At 42.1% G+C, this 18,504-nt stretch overlaps 1 protein-coding gene across 1 annotated transcript in view; it reads left to right on the top strand.

Moving 5' to 3' along the window:
• Window positions 1-18,504, top strand: part of LOC147701546 (otogelin-like protein) — a 109,820-nt gene that overhangs the window by 43,404 nt on the left and 47,912 nt on the right. The window contains exons 12-18 of the mRNA XM_086929351.1: window positions 7,690-7,790; window positions 8,730-8,954; window positions 9,787-9,961; window positions 10,609-10,686; window positions 12,716-12,768; window positions 15,351-15,495; window positions 16,645-16,755. Of these exons, the coding sequence (XP_086785477.1) occupies window positions 7,690-7,790; window positions 8,730-8,954; window positions 9,787-9,961; window positions 10,609-10,686; window positions 12,716-12,768; window positions 15,351-15,495; window positions 16,645-16,755 (888 nt within the window). The remainder of the gene's footprint in view (window positions 1-7,689; window positions 7,791-8,729; window positions 8,955-9,786; window positions 9,962-10,608; window positions 10,687-12,715; window positions 12,769-15,350; window positions 15,496-16,644; window positions 16,756-18,504) is intronic.

Consider the following 18,504-nt stretch of genomic DNA (forward strand, 5'->3'; position numbering starts at 1 on the left):
GCGCTGAGAGGACTAACTCATATCATCACAGCAATACATTATAACATGGTACAGTGGAATAAAACACGCCCCTTCTGGAAAATTACTGAACCCCAGAGAGAGGAACAATGGCATCATACAAGAGGCATCTGCACCTGCGAGGGATACATTAGCTATCTTTGCCCAAGGCCGCGGAGCCGAGCCTCAGCGTCTCTGGCACATGAGAACACTACTGATAAGAAACTTGTTAGTTTCGGCCACAGTTAGCTGAGAAACGAAAGCTGCTGCATTAGTGATTTTCCTATTCCTACGGGAGGGGTAAATGAGCGAGTGCGACTCGCAGACACAGAGGAATACACAAAATGGAGGCACACGAGCTAAGCTAAGGAAACCAAATATCTTCACACATATAAATGAATAATCACAAAAGGAGTAAAAATAACATAAAAGCATAAGTGTATACTTCATCAGTTAGACACATGATGCTAACTTGCATATGTAAATGGTAATGGGCGAGGCAACGAAAAGTGAAACCTATCAGCTCCCTATGGGTTAAAGACAAGACCATGTACAAGTTTATCAGTTTGCATTTATATCCTCTTGATGTCGCTGTCTTCGTCAATCACCACTCATCTGCCTCATCATCTATATCAGGCTAACTTATTCTTTTGCCCACTCCTATTCATTTTCGTTTGGTATTCTACCAATGTAATGAGGGACAGTGTTCCCATCAGGCATCAAGCTCTGTTGTAAAGACTAATCCCATTAATATTATACTAGATGAGAAAGACATTAAATTCGGACTACCCATTTACACTCAAACCTAGAACTCCTATACTTTACATCACTGCTGTAATAATCGATCAGATGTATTATATCATCACATCACTATAATAGGTGCTTTGGCAGACAAATTAGTGAAACAGATCCCCCACTTACCAACACTTATTCATTTGTACATCTATAGATCTATCGGTCAAATAACATTACTTATGTGATATTATCATCCATTCCATTCCTAATGTCCAGGACAAAAAGTAACAATGACTTTTATCGAGAATATTTCCACACAGTTACCAAACAATCCAACGGGCATATGGAGTGGAAATGTTATTAAGAGAATTGATTGCCTAAAGAGTGGCCTAAATACACTCACATTAAATCTGGCATCTGTGTCCTTTCCTGCTGCATTCAGCGTCAAATAGCCATTGGGGATACCTCCAGCATGATCTACCTAAAAATACGAAATTCATTTTTGTCATCAGTATGACAGAGCTCAAGTCAAAGAGATATTCACATCACCCGAAATCACCATTTAGACAAATTGTGGCAAATTTGGGCAAATTATACTGTCTAACATTCACCTCTATATATACCTCTTCGATCAGCAAAATATATCAAACTTATATATTGAACCCTTGGTTCTACATATTTTTAATTATTACAATAAAATAAGTTTATCCCCATACCCTATTACCTTTTGGGCTTCATACCCCTATATTTTGCAACTCTGTCTCCGATCCTCTCCGTGCTTACCCATTGCATTATATAAGGACTGGCACAGCAGAAGCCTTGCTCAATATACTTTTCATCTGTCGGTGACCAGAACTGAGACTTATCCTTCTGCATAAATATCATAAAATGTCCTGGATTTATGGCCATTTACTCCATATATGAATAATTGAAGTAACTTGCTCCAAAAACAAAGATGTTTTGAAATAGAACACCCAGAAGATGCCATATAGTTAATATAGTTCCAATGGGTAACTTGTACGAGTATATCGGAATCAGAGAAATCTCGAGCCCCATACAGTACTATTTCTCACTCCCCCATTTAGTTACTGTATTGAACACTAGCTTCATATCTCTTTAACAACCCGGTTCCTCGAGGAAGAACTGACACATTCTGTGCCCTCCTGTTATAACCTCACCATTTACAGATCATCATGACCATATGCACATCCCTTTCCCTTCTCAGTTTTTCATGTATACTTTAGCTATTCTTGGTCAAGGAAATTAGCTATGCTTTATATCATCCAGTCTAAAATGATCTTGTCTGTTGTAGACTTACGCATTGCCATTTATATGGGTCCAACTTAATACAGAGTGGTATGCAATTCTCTGTCCACATGCAGGCAAAATCCACATTCGCAGGGTTTATATCCACTGTGTCTCCTTCATACCTAGTTTATGAGTTCTATCTATCTGTCAATGATGGACCTTAATATGGTCAATTCCAATTGCTGTAATAATCAAAGTTTTATTGCCTTTATGTTTGTCCAGAAAGTGTTTGCTCAATGGAGATTTATTGTCAACTCTTTTGATTGCTTTGACATGTTCTTTAATTCTCTCCATTAACAGATAAATAGTTGACCCACTATATTGTTTTCCACATTGGCAAATGATCATATATATACAGTAAGGGGAGTTGCAGTTAATGAATTATCTAATCTTAAAGGTCTTACCATTGTCATAAATAGAACATTTCTTAGATTTATCAGACATATATTTAGAGCACACACAGTTGTTACTTCTAAAATACTGATACCATTTTTCATTCCATTTAGTCCTAGAGTACGTGCTTGTGTTTCTGGTTGTTTCACTAGGGCTTAGGATATTTCTCAAAGTATCTGCTTTTCTAAAATTCACCTATGGTTTTTCTGTAATGACATCTTTAAAATCCTTTTAATTTTTAAGAATATCCCAATGTTTTTTTCAACATGTTTAATATTTTGACATTTTCTGCACATAATTCAATTAGAAATTTAGTTTTTTCACCCAACGTTTTCATCAGTTAACAACATGTGTAGTTGCATTGTCTAAACCGTCTTAACCGATTACATTAACATTTTTGTGGATGCCCGCACTACTTAGTTTGTAAAAGAAATAAGTGCCACGGCCCTCCTCAGGAGACCACTGCAGCTTGCACCACTTGCTTACTTTTTGATTAAGAAACAAATGTAGTTAAGGTTGTATTGGAGATGGTACCTGTTTGAAGACTGCAAATGTGTTTAGAACATGCTAGGGACAGCATTAGTTTGGGAAAGGAAGCTTGCATTAGTTCTGGGTCACTGTCAAGAGTGGAATTGTTCGGTTACAGAGTCTAAAACTGAATTAGTCCAAGCAACCTTGCCAAGCCTACTTTTTTTCTGGAACATGATTCAGAGCCTGCTTTAGTGGTTTAATGTTGGAAGGTTGCATTAGTTCTGGTAACCTATCTGAGCCTGCTGTGTTTGTGACACACTATTAAAAGCCTTCTTTAGTGGTATAATATAGGGAGGTGCATTAGTCTTGATAACCTATCTAAGCTTGCTTTGTTTTTGGCACACCATTCAAAGCCTGCTTTAGTGGTATAACATAGGGCAGTGCATTAGTCTTGGGAACCTATTTAAGCCTGATTTGTTTCTGGCACACCATTTAAAGCCTGCTTAAGTGGTATAATATAGGAAGGCAGTGGCGGCTGGTGACTTTTGAAAGTGGTGAGGCGTAAAGTTCTTTCCAATTTTCACGGGATGAACAAGGTAGTCACACGGTCCCAGGGTCTGAACTGCAAATTCTGGGACCAGTTCCATCTTCCCCACTTAACCAAAATGTGTGACCAAAAGACATGAGAAGCTTTAGTGAAAAGCAAGGCTCGGTGAATGACAAAGTAAACTCCACTACCGTGTGCATTTCTAATCATTCTAGAACTTGCAATAGTGTACATCATACAAAATAAGTATTTCCAGAGGTCATGTCCTTAAATTGCCTAACCTTTACCCCTCATGTACTCTGATGCTGGCTTGAAACATAGTTATATCAATGTGAAAAACCATACCCTGCGTCTCTGTTTTTAGGTATTTGGATATTGTGTTTTCTAAAAGTGAAGCATTAGTCCGAATTGCTCCAAAACTATCTCAAGCCTCTGGTGACTCTTCAAAGCTAATAGCAATATTGGAAAACCCCCAGCATTCACCTGAGTATGACTCTTCACCGAGACTCTGCAGAACAAGTGCGGTGATGAGCCCAGACAATACAAAACATGCCATGCCAGCGTGCGGATAACTGCTTTATTCTTTTGTTGAGAACAACCCTCAGAGACCGAGACTAGCAGTCTAAACACTTGTGCCAGAATTCTCACACCCCTCACATCAGGTAGGGTGTGACAGCAGTCTGTCAAACTTGTCGCAAGCACTTGCACACTAGAGTTAAGGGTCCTCTAACACAGTCATGGCTCGTGGGGGGGGGTGGGGGGGGGGGGGGGTCACGTCAAATCAAATCAATCCTACCTGACCACCAGGTCCTCGCCGCCTCGTGTCCGTTCTGGTGCCTACACTGGAACAGCCTATCACTGCTGGCAAAACCCCTCTCAGCCAATCCTGGGGCTGGAGCAGCGGCAGGATTGACTTAGAGCAGGCTTACGTTCTGCCCGCCTACCCATTAGGAGACCGAGGTTTGAGCCTTTGCTCAACCCTCGCTCTCCTAATGGGTATATGCCAACCTGAGCAGGCACCAGTGGGCATGACTGGGCACGGCGCAAACATTTGCTGACCTTCCCTACTCATGCGCTCTCCTGCCTGCTCCTGACAATGCCTGTCAGTCAACATGACGCCACACCGCCCACCACCTTCAGGTTCTGAAGGGGGTGAGCGGTCCAACGTCATGTTGACTGACATGATTGTCAATTGCCCATCGGCGTATCTGAACTTAAGTAAACAGAGAGTTTACTTCATTCATTCATAATCTTTATTTCGGTACATTAGAACCATAAAATACATAAAAATATTTGCAGGTGCATAAAAACATAAACTGATATTATTACAAGTGCCAAGCGAGGGTTCAGTCAAGTAGTTTTTAATAGGAAACAATGCTGGGGGTGTCTAATCCTTACATTTAAAACCTTAATTTAAATAGTTAAAAAGGCATTAATAATAAAAATACGTATGGCATTCGAGGTTAAATCCATAGTCAATCAAGATATTCCAATATTATTAAAACATTTTGACAATTAATATATACACACTTTGGATTCTTATGCAATACAATTGGCAGTTGCATTTCATTTGGAGCTGCTCTACTGTATTTATCAGTTGTATTAGAATGCAAGGATTTCTCTAAAGTTTCAGGCCCACTTTGGTTCGTACAAAATTCCTTGCTAGCAAAAACTTGCTAATACCAAAGATAATAACCTGGCTAGTATCGGTTTTTAGAATCCTTTCCGCCTCTTTGTGTAATCTTACATCTAAATTTAGACAAAGCGGTTTAATCCATCGTTTTCTGGCTACAGCATAAGCAGGACAAAAGAAAAGGATGTGTGACTCATCTTCTCTAGCTTTGCCTGAACATAAGGTGCATAAATCATCATCTTTCTTCTTAGTATGATTGTTTGACCACCTTGCTACATTTGTGTTTATTCTCAATACTCCATATCTATATTTCATATACAGTGTTTTAGCAAGTGGTGGATATACTATGTCCAAAAACTGTTCAAAGTGAGCACTATCGTTAAACATAAGGAGCCTGCTTGTTAAGGTTCCGCTCGGTCTTTCATTTAACATACTGTATTCAATGTATGCCCAAAATGATGATTTTAGAACCTTTTGCGAGTTTTGAATTAGTGTAGCTGGATCGTCCCAAAACTGTGATAATCTGATCTTTTTCAACCACATACAAACATGTTTAAGCCATATGATACTATTGTTGTTATCCAATTCCATTATTTCTTTTAAACCATCCTTGTAAACTAGCAACTCTGGTGTAGACCACAGTCTTACCCAAAGCATCAATGGCCTCAAGGTCGCATGATGATCAGTACGTTTTATGTTCAGATCAAGAATAATTGGAATAAGTTGCGTACGTACAGGCAATCTTAACAATGCTCTATAAAATTTATTTTCGCCAGCCTCGAAGTCCTTTTTGCACGAGGTTCCCCATAGTTCAGCTCCATATAATGCTGCATATTGGGCTTTGTACTTAAATACCTCTAGTGCTGGCAAAACAGCTTTGCTAAGGCTGTTCCCATGTCTTTTCTTAATTGGTAACACCTTTTGTGTTAAAGTCATTTTGCTTTTTTCTATTTGGGTTTTCCATGATAATTTAGAGTCCAGGGAAACACCCAAATATCTAAAATTCTGTGCGTATTCTAACTTTTTGGCTATTTAATATCAAGTTTTCCTTAAAGGTTTTGTGAGGATTTATGGCCATGTATTTGGTCTTGCTGGTATTAATCTAAAGGCCTTTTTTGCTACAGTATGTTTGGAACTAATTTAGGAGACATTGTAGTCCCTTGGGCGATTGAGATATTAATATGGTATCATCAGTGAAAAAGAGGGCTGGTATCCTTTGTCCCCTCAACTTTGGCGCATCATTTTTGAAGGGCGGGGGTGGGGGGGGCAACGCCCCAATGCCCCCAATGGACGCACCTCCACTGTAGGAAGGTTGCATTATCTCTGGTAACCTATCTAAGCCTGCTTCGTTTCTGGCACACCATTTAAAGCCTGCTTCAGTGGTATAATATAAGGAGGTTGCGTGGGAAACATCCTTTACAACAAAACTTTTTCCACACAGTACCTATACAACGCAGGAATTACAATGCAAGTCGTTACAACGGCTTGCGCTGGAGGGCGCTGTAGGATAGGGAATTGTTTAATTTACTATCCAAAACCTTCCCTACTATCCATGGGGACTGGAGTTGGAATAGTAAATTAAACTATTCACTATCCAGCGCAAGTCATTGTAACGACTTTCGTTGTTAAACCTGCGTTGTAAATGCATGCGTGGAAAAAGCATGCGTTGTAACGACATACATCCAAGTTGCGTTAGACCTGGTGCACCATCCAAGCTTGTGTTGGAAGATATTTCAAGGGAAGTATTAGTCTCTGTAGGTGCTTCTAATACTACATCAGTGTGGGACGCTGCTTAATGTTACATCAGTTCTGATACAATGTTTAAAGACTGTGCAACACAGTTCTAAGGATGCATTAGTTCTGGTATTCTATCACAACCACGAATTGGTTCTCGAATACTATCTAACGCTGTATTATTTCACTCACTTGCCTGGGGTGGCCTTCATTCTAAAACCCCAGTGGCAGATTGCATTTCTATGCCTCGTATATTTCTTCTAGAATATTATTTATTGGTGACTGTTCCTTCACATAAAGGGTGCATTAGTTCTGGCATACTATAAAAGACTGCAAAAAGTCAAACGTGTCAGTAAAATGCACATTCACTCTTTAAGGAATCCTGGCAATAAATCCTGGCAACGAGGCTCACTGTTACCCAGTCAGAGGAACTCTTTTCATTGACCTTGGAAGAGTGAAACGGTGATGGGACTTGGGGTCAGACAGATTCCAGGAGTTGATGCATTAGTCCTCTGAACCACCAGGTCTAGCGTCAGACTTTCTGCACTGTTCAGAGGTGGCACTCACTCAAGCACACTATTTGGAGGGGGAGCACTTTAGTTTTGAGAGTCTGCCCTCAGATGGGCACTATGAGCCTACATACCTAACGTACACAAAGTGCACCTTGACTTTCAGTGCCAGTAATGCGGAGTGGATGGCTCTCTTGAACCCCAGGGAATCCTCCTCACACTAGGGTACTGCGAGGCCATCTCAACCTGAATGTTAGGCCTTTGCATTCAGTGCCTTAGCTACTGTTGCCTTATTGCTTCTCCACTGGGTCACCAGCCTGATACTTAACCAAAGACACTGTCCCCTACCCTTATGATTTCAGGAGCTCCAATGGCATGCTGGAGAGCGTGGCCGCCATGTTCTCCGTATCTTGGAAGATGGAGCAGTCCTGCACAGAGCCGCCCAGAGGGGATCTCGATTTAGGTGAGTCGCAGTCTGCTGGGCGCAGCCTTTTCCTCTTCAGTTTATTCTTTTCATATTTTCAAATAACAACCTGGTCAACATAAATAAAATGAAGTGTAGGTCTAAAGAAAAAAATTGAAATAGCTTATGAATGTTAATTTTTTTACTAAGTTGAGTTGCTTGGTGATGCTTATTCTGGCATTCATGAATGTTGTCATCCTGATAACTCTTGGCTTTGATTTGATATACACTTGAGTGAAATGTTGGTTTATTTTTTAAAGAAATCAATGAAAACATCAAAAGAACACAACACACAACAACAGAGAAGAATGTTATCACGCCCTTCATAGAGCTTCATTACCACACATGAAACTCCAGCCCAGTGTCTACAGCAATAGGCTGGAGTTTCATGTGTGTTATTGAAGCCCTGTGAAGGGCGAGATAAAATATCTTTCGGCTTATCCCCGCAATAGGTGTGCCTGAAGGTTTCCTTAGTGAAAACGGACTCTGTACTAGCCATGTGATGTAGTGCTTAAGAGAATTAACCAAGGAGAGTCTCTTGAATAAACCTAGAATTAGAAATCTTCTTGTACAAAAAACCTTATAGAAAGACACAAAACCCCCCTACCATTACTTCACGTGAAGGGAGGTGAGGGGGTCCTGCTGTTTTCCTGCAGGCTTAAGTCATTCACACCAATGTTAAACCAATGCTACGTTTTGTGGCACCAAACATAAAGCTGAGGCAAGGAAGAAGAGCCCTCCTGCACCCAACCTCCTGGAGTGTTACATTGTTTTACTCCCTTGAATCTATAGCCACCTTTAGCTTGAATATTGTTTGCTGAGGGTCCACACTGTGTCATGATCCAATGTATGATTCATTGAGGTTAGAATTCCATTCTGTTTGTTCTCCTTTGGCCTTACAGCTTGTCCTTACTTACTTCCTTGTGTTCCTTACCACAGACATTATGGTGTCAGCCAAGGATAAGTGTGACAGTTACCTGGATGAGTCTATATTTGCTGACTGCCGTACTATCATCGAAGTCACCAGCTACAAGACGTCCTGCGCCTCAAGCATTTACTTTGGAGAGGAGTTTGGTGGCATGTGTTCTGCACTGGCAGACTATGCCTACCACTGTGGCTTTGCTGGCATCACTGTTCCCTTCCGTTCCACCTTCTCTGACTGTGGTAAGAGCACTTATACAAAGCACAGGTAAACACCCTGGGGCAGGCGCCACCCTAACCCTGTCCAGTAGAGCATGCATCGCTCTTTCACCACGTTACACTTCCTCTCACTTGGCCTCACACCTACTCCGGTTTGTTTTCATCCCTGATATCTCCCTGTGTCACTCATTTATATCTAAATCTTCTTTCTTTCTCTCTGTATCACTGTTTTACTATCTTTCTCTCCCCACAACAAATGCTGGTGCTCACCACCTATGAGGGCCTGCACAAATTAAGTACTGGCTGGAGACCCTCGTGTTTTTGTTCATTAGTAAAGGGAATACTAATGTGCAATGGAATGACACAATTCTGATTTTTCTGGACCTCACTGCACTGATGTTCTCATCGAACTTCTTGTTTGCCCCTCAGGAACTGGCTTCCTGGCAGTGTTTCAGACAGATCTGATGTGTTTGTAAAAGACGTGAGCACGAAAAGACAAAGTTCGTACCTTACACCCGGTCCACTCATGAGCAATTCATCCTTATGACTTACAATGTAGGGGCTAGGCGGTGAGGACTGGATTAGCCCACCTTTAAAGCAGCAGGGTCCTCAACAGGCTAATGTTTCAGAAAGGCCTGCTAGGGCTTTCACCACCAAGCATCACCGAACCTGACTGATTTTGCCTTTTTCTTATCAGCCTTTCAGAGGCACTGACTTGCTGGCTTATCCTCCAGTTCCATGGTAGATTATCCTTACTCTGCTTCAAAACAATGCAAATTGATGATGAGGCATATAGATATATTATTTATTGCATAACATTCTGCCTTCTAATATCTCTCTTTATTGTTACATCTAGAAATCAACTGTCAAGAACCTCTGATCCCGGCCACTTTGTCGGAGTTCTCCAATAGAGATTGTCGAGAGTACACTGACCAACTTCTTGTGTTTCCTGCTGAATCCATGCTGAACGAGGTGTGTGTCTGCCCCTCCAACCAGTATTACGACTCTACTCTAGACACCTGCGTCGATGGGTAAGTAGAAATTTGTAACCCTAAATGACCTCTATTAGATCCTGGTCTTCAGAAAGATGATACCCAAAATCTATCTGGACATCACATCTAGCTCAGGATGTGTAGCTATGTCAATGCCATGATCATCTTCTGCACACATGCACTGCACAGTGCAGTGCCCACAGTCACAATATTGAAGGCACAGTGTGGTTCATTGTGCCCAAATCAAACCCTTGTGTGAGGGTGCCACTTCCTTAGCAGGGTGCAACACCATTATTAATAAGGGTAAGAAGGAGTAACAGATGTCCTCACCTTCCATATAGTGGTGGCTGAAACAGACAGTGGAAGATGAGTACAGGTTGTTGCATCATTAGAGAGACTTTGGTCCATGTATTTGAAGATGTAAGACTAGGATCCAGGATTCAGTTATTGCATGAAAACTGTGTTTTCTAATTAAATAGTCAACTTTCTGCGCACATTTTATCGCGGAAACATTTAGGGATTTGAAAGAACTCAGTCTCACAGGAGGCTCATTTGTAGATCTGTGGGTCAAAGTGAGTTTTGGATTAAGACCGTGCAAAGATTAGGAGCCTAAGAAGGCTCTTTATCCCAGTATAAGACACAAGCCTCTAAGTGTTATTTCAGTGTTACTTTCTTCTATCTTTCAGTGACCAGTGCCCTTGCTATGCTAACAATCGTGTCTACAAACTGGGGGAAATGGTCAAGTTTCAAAATGGAAAGGAATGGTAAGTTTGTCTTTTTGAGTGTGACTGTAAGGTGATCAGAACCCAAGAGACATTTGAGTTATAGTGAATACTTCACTAGGATTGAGTCACCTATAGCCTATCTACTAAAGCAGTGTCACATCAAAGAATTTGCTATGTCTTTTTACGGGAATAGAATTAGTAATATTTTAGTTCTTGCCATCAGACAAGTCTGTAGGCAACACACCTATGGTATCCAATATAAATTTAGGGTAGGTTTTTGGTCTGCTCTTGCTCATGATCCAGTGGCTTCCATGACTATCTGCTACTGAATCACTAGCTATTCTCCCTCTTCCTATGCCTGTTCCGCCAAAGCAGTATTTTGGGTTTCCCATTTTTGATTGGATAACTTGCATATTTTCACTGCTGACCTCACGATCATGCATTGTGGTGCATTAGGGCCTATTTTCTCTCTGTTTTTCTTCTTCTTCTACCAGCTCCATATTCATTTTCTACCTCTGATCTTTTTATGTACAAATTCTATCTCCATCAATGATATGCTTGTTCCCAGCATGCTCTGCCTGAATGCGTGAAGCCACTTATAGAAAGGCAGATTGTCATCTTTAAATGAGTTTTTTAACCATTCCAAGATGGCCACCAGTGCACAAGCAACAGCCAACTTGAAGGCTTGAAGGGCTTTTTCATAATGCTTAACAAAAAGTATTCCAAGATGGATACCATGCCTACACACGCCCAGTGGCCATTTGTGGAAAAATGCATTGGCAAGTCAATAGGTCTGTACCCCGAATTTGCAGGTAAAAGCTATTTACTTTTCCAAAGCTTGTTCTTTCAAATTAGCCAGTCAAACTATTCTTTTTATCTAAGTAGTGAGCATCAAATCAACCATTAAACCATTTTTTGCACAAGAACAGCCTAGCATAAGTCAGTGTAAATTGATATATTCAGGCCCTATAAATACATCTTTCTGCCTTTGTTTCCTTTTCTGGCCACAACAAAGACCCCTGGCGTAGTACAGGTGGACTGTCCTTTCCCCAGCTGTAATGTGGAGCACTTCATTTGTGTTGGTGCCAGATTCGAAAAATTGTAAGACATGTGATCTGTTTTGCCATAGAGACTGCCAAAAGAGAAAGAGAGAGAGAGATACTGTTTTTTAGGCTGACTTTCATAGGAAAGCCTTGCATCTAGAGTATTATTAATCTACCAATGGGAAATTATGTATGCTGCTGTCCAAAGCCCACCTGAAATCTTGCTAGAATTCAAGATTATATTGGGTCAATTCGATGCTAAAAATCCAGGCATGTGGCTCATCAACAGCACTTTGAAGAAAGGCCAGTTTGGTCCGTAGATGAGTGAAAAGGCCTCCTCTCAACCCTTTTGGCTCTTTGAGTCGACAGTCCTTTCTTACTCCATGTCTCACACAATGCTGCTTCTACTGGGTAATTTGGACTGCTGAGTGATAAGCATTGGGGTACATGCAGGGCCATCCTAACAGCATTATAGGCCCCTAGGCAAAGCAGTGCACTGGGCCCTGCCTTCACAACCCCTCACAGGAATACAAATGTTTAATGGAAAATTAGAGTTAAATTCTGGTCTGCATGGGGCCCCTATAGTTATGGGCCCCGTGCAAATGCCCAGCATGTCCATGGGTTAATACGGCACTGGGTACATGGCTCATTCAGGGTCTCTGAGGAATGGGGAGATTTAAAGAAAGATTGGTGGCTCCACAGTGTCATACAGAGTTGTGTAGTTTCAATTACATATATACAAAATGCATAATGTATATGGAACTGGTGCTGCTAACGTCTGGCTTTTAAGAGGCGTGAGCCCTTCGTGAACTCTCAGACTTCCCTACAGAGTCGTCACCTCTATTCAGATGTTTTTCGGCACAGTGGACATTTGTGTGCTACCAGATCAATGTCTCCACCACTCAGTGGGGTCTGGAGGCATTTGCCAGTAGTTGCTGAGGCTGATTTGATAGTACTGACAAGAGGACCAGACATCTGTCTAATGTGAGTGTAAATGTAAACATATTGGTCTTTCCTCTCTTTAGTGGCTGCCAAAGAATCATGGAGTGCTCAGATGAAAATATTCCCACACCCAGTGGTAAGTTGAGTTTTGCCAGGAAGAAATGTTGAGGTTGTTGGATGAGTGCTGTCCACCTCAGGTTAACTGTGGTGTCAGCAGGTAGTAAGCCAGTGTGATAGATCAGCTGACTAATGCATCCTTTAAAGAGATCTGCATGTAACTAGACAGTCACAGACTCTTATCCCCCTGGGTCCACTTAGCCTTACATCTTTCCCAAGTTAAGAAAATGAGGACTGTTGAGCTGAGCAGGGATTAAAACCCATCGTTCGCACCTTCTTAATCATGGACGTCAACTAAATGGGATTTATTTTAGATTGTAGCAGCTGTGATCTGTGTGTAGTAAGCACCTTAGTATTTACAGCGAGGGAGCAGTAGAATGATCAGAATGACGATTCGCGAAAGAGAACAAACTGTCTTATAGTATTGGAGTTTTAGTTGGGCTGTCTTAACATCACAAGAACATTAAAATCCAGAATCATGTTGCAGGTCAGCCCTGGGGTTAGGAAGATCTAGAGAACCGGTTAGCAGTGGTGCCTGTTTATTTATTCATTTATTTAAAACATATACGGTGCTAAGCACTATTGGCGTATGGTAAAGTCAACTAATGAAAGGAAACAAGATAGAAAATCTAAAAATACAATTACAAATAAATATAAAAAATTAGGGGCGGAATTAGAAAAAATATTTGTGATCTTCAATGCAGAAAGAGGTCACCAACCAGGTAGATTTTAAAGAAACTGACTACAGAAACCAAGGCATAAGATGAGACCTTGTTCGCTTTCCACAGTTATGCCAAGATAAAAAGCCAAAAGGTTTCCTGTAGAGCAGGAAATTCTACAGAAACAAGAGAAGCAAACCTATTCATGATGAATAATTGCCGTAAACATACAAATCAATGTTCATTAGGTACATTTACAAAATATTGTCAATGTAGTTATTGAATTGTAGTGATAATGGTTGTAAAAAATACTTTTTTGAATAACAACAAATGTAGCTAAACAAATCATGGGATTCAAAATTGTCATCTAACTGGGCAAAGAATAATAATGTCATGAAAACAAGGATTTATGTTTGGAATACTTGTACATTGTGAACCTGCTCATGTAAACAAATGCATTTCGGGTGGATAAACAGGAGGAATGCCTGTCAAGGATGTTGCAAGTGAACCCCATTGGAGATATCATGGTGTGCATGAGGGTGGGGTAATCGTCAGAATGTTTTATTACAAAATTATTAAAGGTATCTTCTAGAATGGAAAAATTACGCATCAAAGCAAGAATTACTGCTAGAATAAGAAGATAAAAATTAATTTTCACCGATTTTTATAAATGATTTTGTAAAAGGGTTGTTATTACTATTGAAGATTATGTCTCCGGAATGTGTGATTTTCACGTAATTTGGATTTGCGAAATTACGTGAAATTTGAGACGATTATGCAAAACTATACTAAATTAAGCAGAATGCAAAACCTGCATTTAGGTCTATCTTTTAATGTCAAATTTGTCTTGGCATCCATTTAGGACATAAAGACACAGGTCACGCTAAAAAAAAAAATCTCAAAAGCACGTGTTCCACAAATAGCAGCCTCTCGCAATAAGATTGTCCTTGTGCGGTTGCACTAAAGTTTGGCCATAAATGGCTACAATTTTGTGATGTATTGTAATAGCGCAATTTCAAGAATTTCACACAACTAGCGTAACATGAAATTAATATTATTATATGACCTTATGATGGCTTAATGGGATTTTTGCCTGGACATAGTCTCAGTATGCCACTGCTAGCTGAAAGGGTAAAAAAGCCTGTAGCCATACCTGTAGTCTGATCGTATCGATCCCTGGTAGCTCTTTGCGAACAGGAATTTTGCAGGTGAGATCCTTGGATGCTTCTTGATTCGAAGCCTTATGTACATATGTATGGCCTTTTAGGACACATTCTAATTTACATTTAATTCTATTACTGCAAGAACTTAGGAGGCTACCATATTCTTTAGACGCATTCATACATATATAGCTATTCTCTAAGAAACAGGAAGGCTGCACCAATCCTAGAAAATATTTTGGGTTGAGTTCACTTTACAAACCAACTGCAGAAGCCTCGAAAATCGTGCGGCCTTAATAAGGAGTGGTAAGTGGTTTAGGTGAGAGCTGGGATGCCTCTAATGCAAGCTGGAATAACATACCGTATTTGTACAGCACATATTCACCTAGAAGGGTATCTTGGCACTGAATAACAGATGTTTATTGCTAGCAACTCAGTAGTACTCATTTTATTGACCTCAGAAGGATGAAAGGGTGAATGGGCCCACCAGAATTTGAACCTGTGACCATGAGGTTGAACACAGGGGCCCTATACTGGAAACATTAGTCCACTAAGCCAACCGACCCAACTTTACAGACAAGGGAAAATACCAGAGTTACAACCTGCTGTCCTTAACTTCCAAACCGTATCAAGGTACCATAGGGCTCTGGTGCTTGAAAAGACCCTCCAGATGCAGGATATAGGCTCATCCCCTACCCCGCTGAGGGATTATACCTCGGTGCTGCTGATGTTGCTGAAGTGAAACATGCTTATTTATTGGCCTCTGAATTTTTCTCTTCCAGAACCAATTCGGTGTCCCACTGGTGAGTTGTACAGTGACTGCTCAAATGGTGTTGGGAAGTCTTGTGAAAAGAGCTGCTTGAACCTGGAAATGATCGATCAAACCTGTCCTGCAGCGTGTGTGCCAGGCTGCATCTGCCCCTATGGGTAAGCATCATACGCGCTACTGGAAGTGAGGGGTAAATAAGGAAATACTCAATGTATGGAAATGCCCCAGATCACCTAATGATTTAAAGCCCAGGCCCACGGCTCTGTAGACCAGCCAAGTAGTTACCAAAGCATCACATAGTCAAAAGTAGCACAGAACCTAAATGTACCGGCTGGAAATGGGAAGAGCAGAACTGACTATACATCTTATAATAAAAGTTCACTAAGCAAAGATACTTCTGAAGTCAAGTGACTCCAGGACAGAGCTTAGCTGCATCGGTGGCAGAATCTGCTTCCACTTCAGTAAAGAGCTGATACACTGCCTGGAAATGGCGAGTTTCACGCCTACTCGGAGCGCATCCGGTCTCTACATTTGGTATTCGCTGACAAACGGGTGCTTCAGGGAGCAGGGCGGAGGCTAAGATGTCACAGGTTCTGCCTCAGCCCAGCCAGGTTTCTCAGTCACCGGTCCAGCGTGCAATACTCCGAATACCCTTGTAGGGCTGTCACCTTTGACCTTAGGACGGGAGAGAGAATTTCCTGTACACACACTCATTCCAAATGAGAAACAAAAAGGTCAAATTCAAAGACTCTACGCCAAGAGGGGCAACAGCGCGAGACGACAATGCTACTGAGGGAGAAGTGATAAGGCTGTCAATGTCAGAAGCGTATAATGCCACCTGTTGATTTTATTTATTTATTTATTGAAGTATTTTTTAAGTATGTTATTACCAAGAGGTAACAGGGCACTTATTTGTACCAGATAAAACATATTAACTGGAAAAGGAAGGAGCAGGCAGTCAGGAGGCGAGGCATCGGGGATTTCAAACACATGGGCTCTTTTAATTGACATTTCCTGAATGGACGTGCCCTGAGCCTTGAAGAGAGCGGTGAAAGGTAGTCCGAGACCCGAGTCTTTTGGCAGGGCAGTCCAGAGGTTCGATGCAAAAGAAGCAGGATCTTGGTTAGTCATTCTCGGCTTGCCTCTTGTACCCTAATCGTGTGCGTTGTGCCCAGATTGGCCAGGTCATTGTAAGAAAGGTGGCCGAGGCGTCCTGTTTCATTGGCTTTGTTTGGGGGTCATTTTGTCTGGTTAACAATAAATACTTCATTGCAATAACTGTTCTTTTCATGCCTTTTGTGCTGCAGGAGTTACAGAGACGACGAGGACCAATGTGTCTCCATTTCTGAATGCAAATGCATCCATGGAGGAGACAAGTACAATCCAGGAGAAACTATGGTGCAGGACTGCAACACCTGGTAAGGAAGTGATCCCCTGCATGCTTTGTACTGAATCCACTGGCCTTACAGTTTCCCTTACCGCCAGATAGGTCAGGGTGTCTTCGTCACACAATTCCAGATAATGCAGATGTTGAATGGCCAGAGAACTAGATGACCAGCTGCCCATGTCTGGGTCATTTGGAGTTTCCGAGATCAATTGATAGCCCGAGCCGGCCTGACATAGGTTATGTGATGCTACACTTTAAGGGACTCTCCTGCGTTCCAGCCATGCATTGAGAACTGACAACCTTGGCAGTACAGAAGTGCAGCCGGAAGCATGTTTAATTGAGGATACGCCAATGCAAATTCATGACTTACCACTTCGGGGCTCAAGCTGGGCATGCTACAAGACATGAACATCAATTGAGAATTATTGAGTAAGCATAGTAGCAATGAACAAAATAGATGTTTGTAAATAAAAAAATCAATGAGGTAGAAAGCACATGAGTAGGCAATATGCCACAGAAGACCTCATTTACAATATTTAAGCACATGGCAGCTCAACAAGCTTTTGTGCTGCGCTCCTGTTTATCAAAAGAAAAGGATAGGAATGTGCCATATCTACAAAATAAGGCGCATTCCTGTTCCTTTCCCTTGCACCAGCGCACAATAGGCTGCCATGCACCAATGCAGGCACCCGTCCGCCATGGTTCCAGGGTGACTGCGTTGTAGGGTTGATTGTTTTTCTGCAGTAAGGAGGACCTTCCTGCACAAAAACAATCATAAGAGATGTTTTCTTATTTGTATGTGTGCTGCAGGATGCAGCACACACAGAACAAGCATTTGCAATGCAATCTTTCTCGCCTTTTGGACCTTATATCAATCAATCAGGTTTTTGTTAAGTGCCACTACTCACCCATAAGGGTCTCAAGGCGCTCGGGGTGGTGGCGAGGGGGTCACAGGTTCCAGTCCATCAAGGAGGGGGTCTGTCGAAGAGCCAGGTTTTGAGGTTTCTTGTGAAGATGGGGAGCGATGTTGTCTGTCTGAGGTGGAGCGGAAGGTCGTTCCAGGCTCTGGCTGCGCGGAAAGGGCAAGGAGCGACCTCCCGATCTGGTCTTTCTGTTGTGGGGGACCACGGCGTAGGAGAGCTGGGCTGATCGTAGGGTCCTTTGGGGTGTGTGGAATTTGAGTTGGCTGTTGAGGTATGCTGGGCCGGTGTCATGGAAGGCCTTGTGAGCGTGGGTTAGCATCTTGAAGGTGACTCTAGCTTTGATGGGGAGCCAGTGGAGTGTGCGTAGGTGCTGGGAGATGTGGCAGTGCCTTGGCATGTTGAGGACCAGTCTTGCGGCGGCGTTTTGGATGTTCTGTAGCTTGCGGGTGAGGTGTTTGTTTATTTCGGCATAGAGTTCATTGCCAAGCCTGCTGGTGACCAGGGCGTGAGTGACGGTCTTTCTGTGTTCGAGGGGGATCCATTAGAATGTCTTACGTAGGAGGCAGAGGGTGTGAAAGCAGGAGGATGATGACAGAGTTGATCTGGCGGTCCATTTTGAGCTCTGAGTCCAGGATGATTTCCAGGTTGCGTGCGTGGTCCGTGGGGGTGGGCGGGTTTCCAAGGGCAGGGGGCCTCCAGGTGTCGTTCCAGGCGTCGGGGTTTGGGCCCATGATGAGCACTTCCGTTTTGTTGGTGTTTAGTTGTAGGCAGCTGTTTTTCATCCATTTGGCGAGGGCTTCCATGCCTTCTCGAAAGTTGTGTCTGGCGGTGTTGGGTTCGTTGGATAGCAAGAGGAT

Source organism: Lissotriton vulgaris, chromosome 7, assembly GCF_964263255.1.
Source record: "Lissotriton vulgaris chromosome 7, aLisVul1.2, whole genome shotgun sequence".
NCBI lineage: Eukaryota > Metazoa > Chordata > Amphibia > Caudata > Salamandridae > Lissotriton > Lissotriton vulgaris.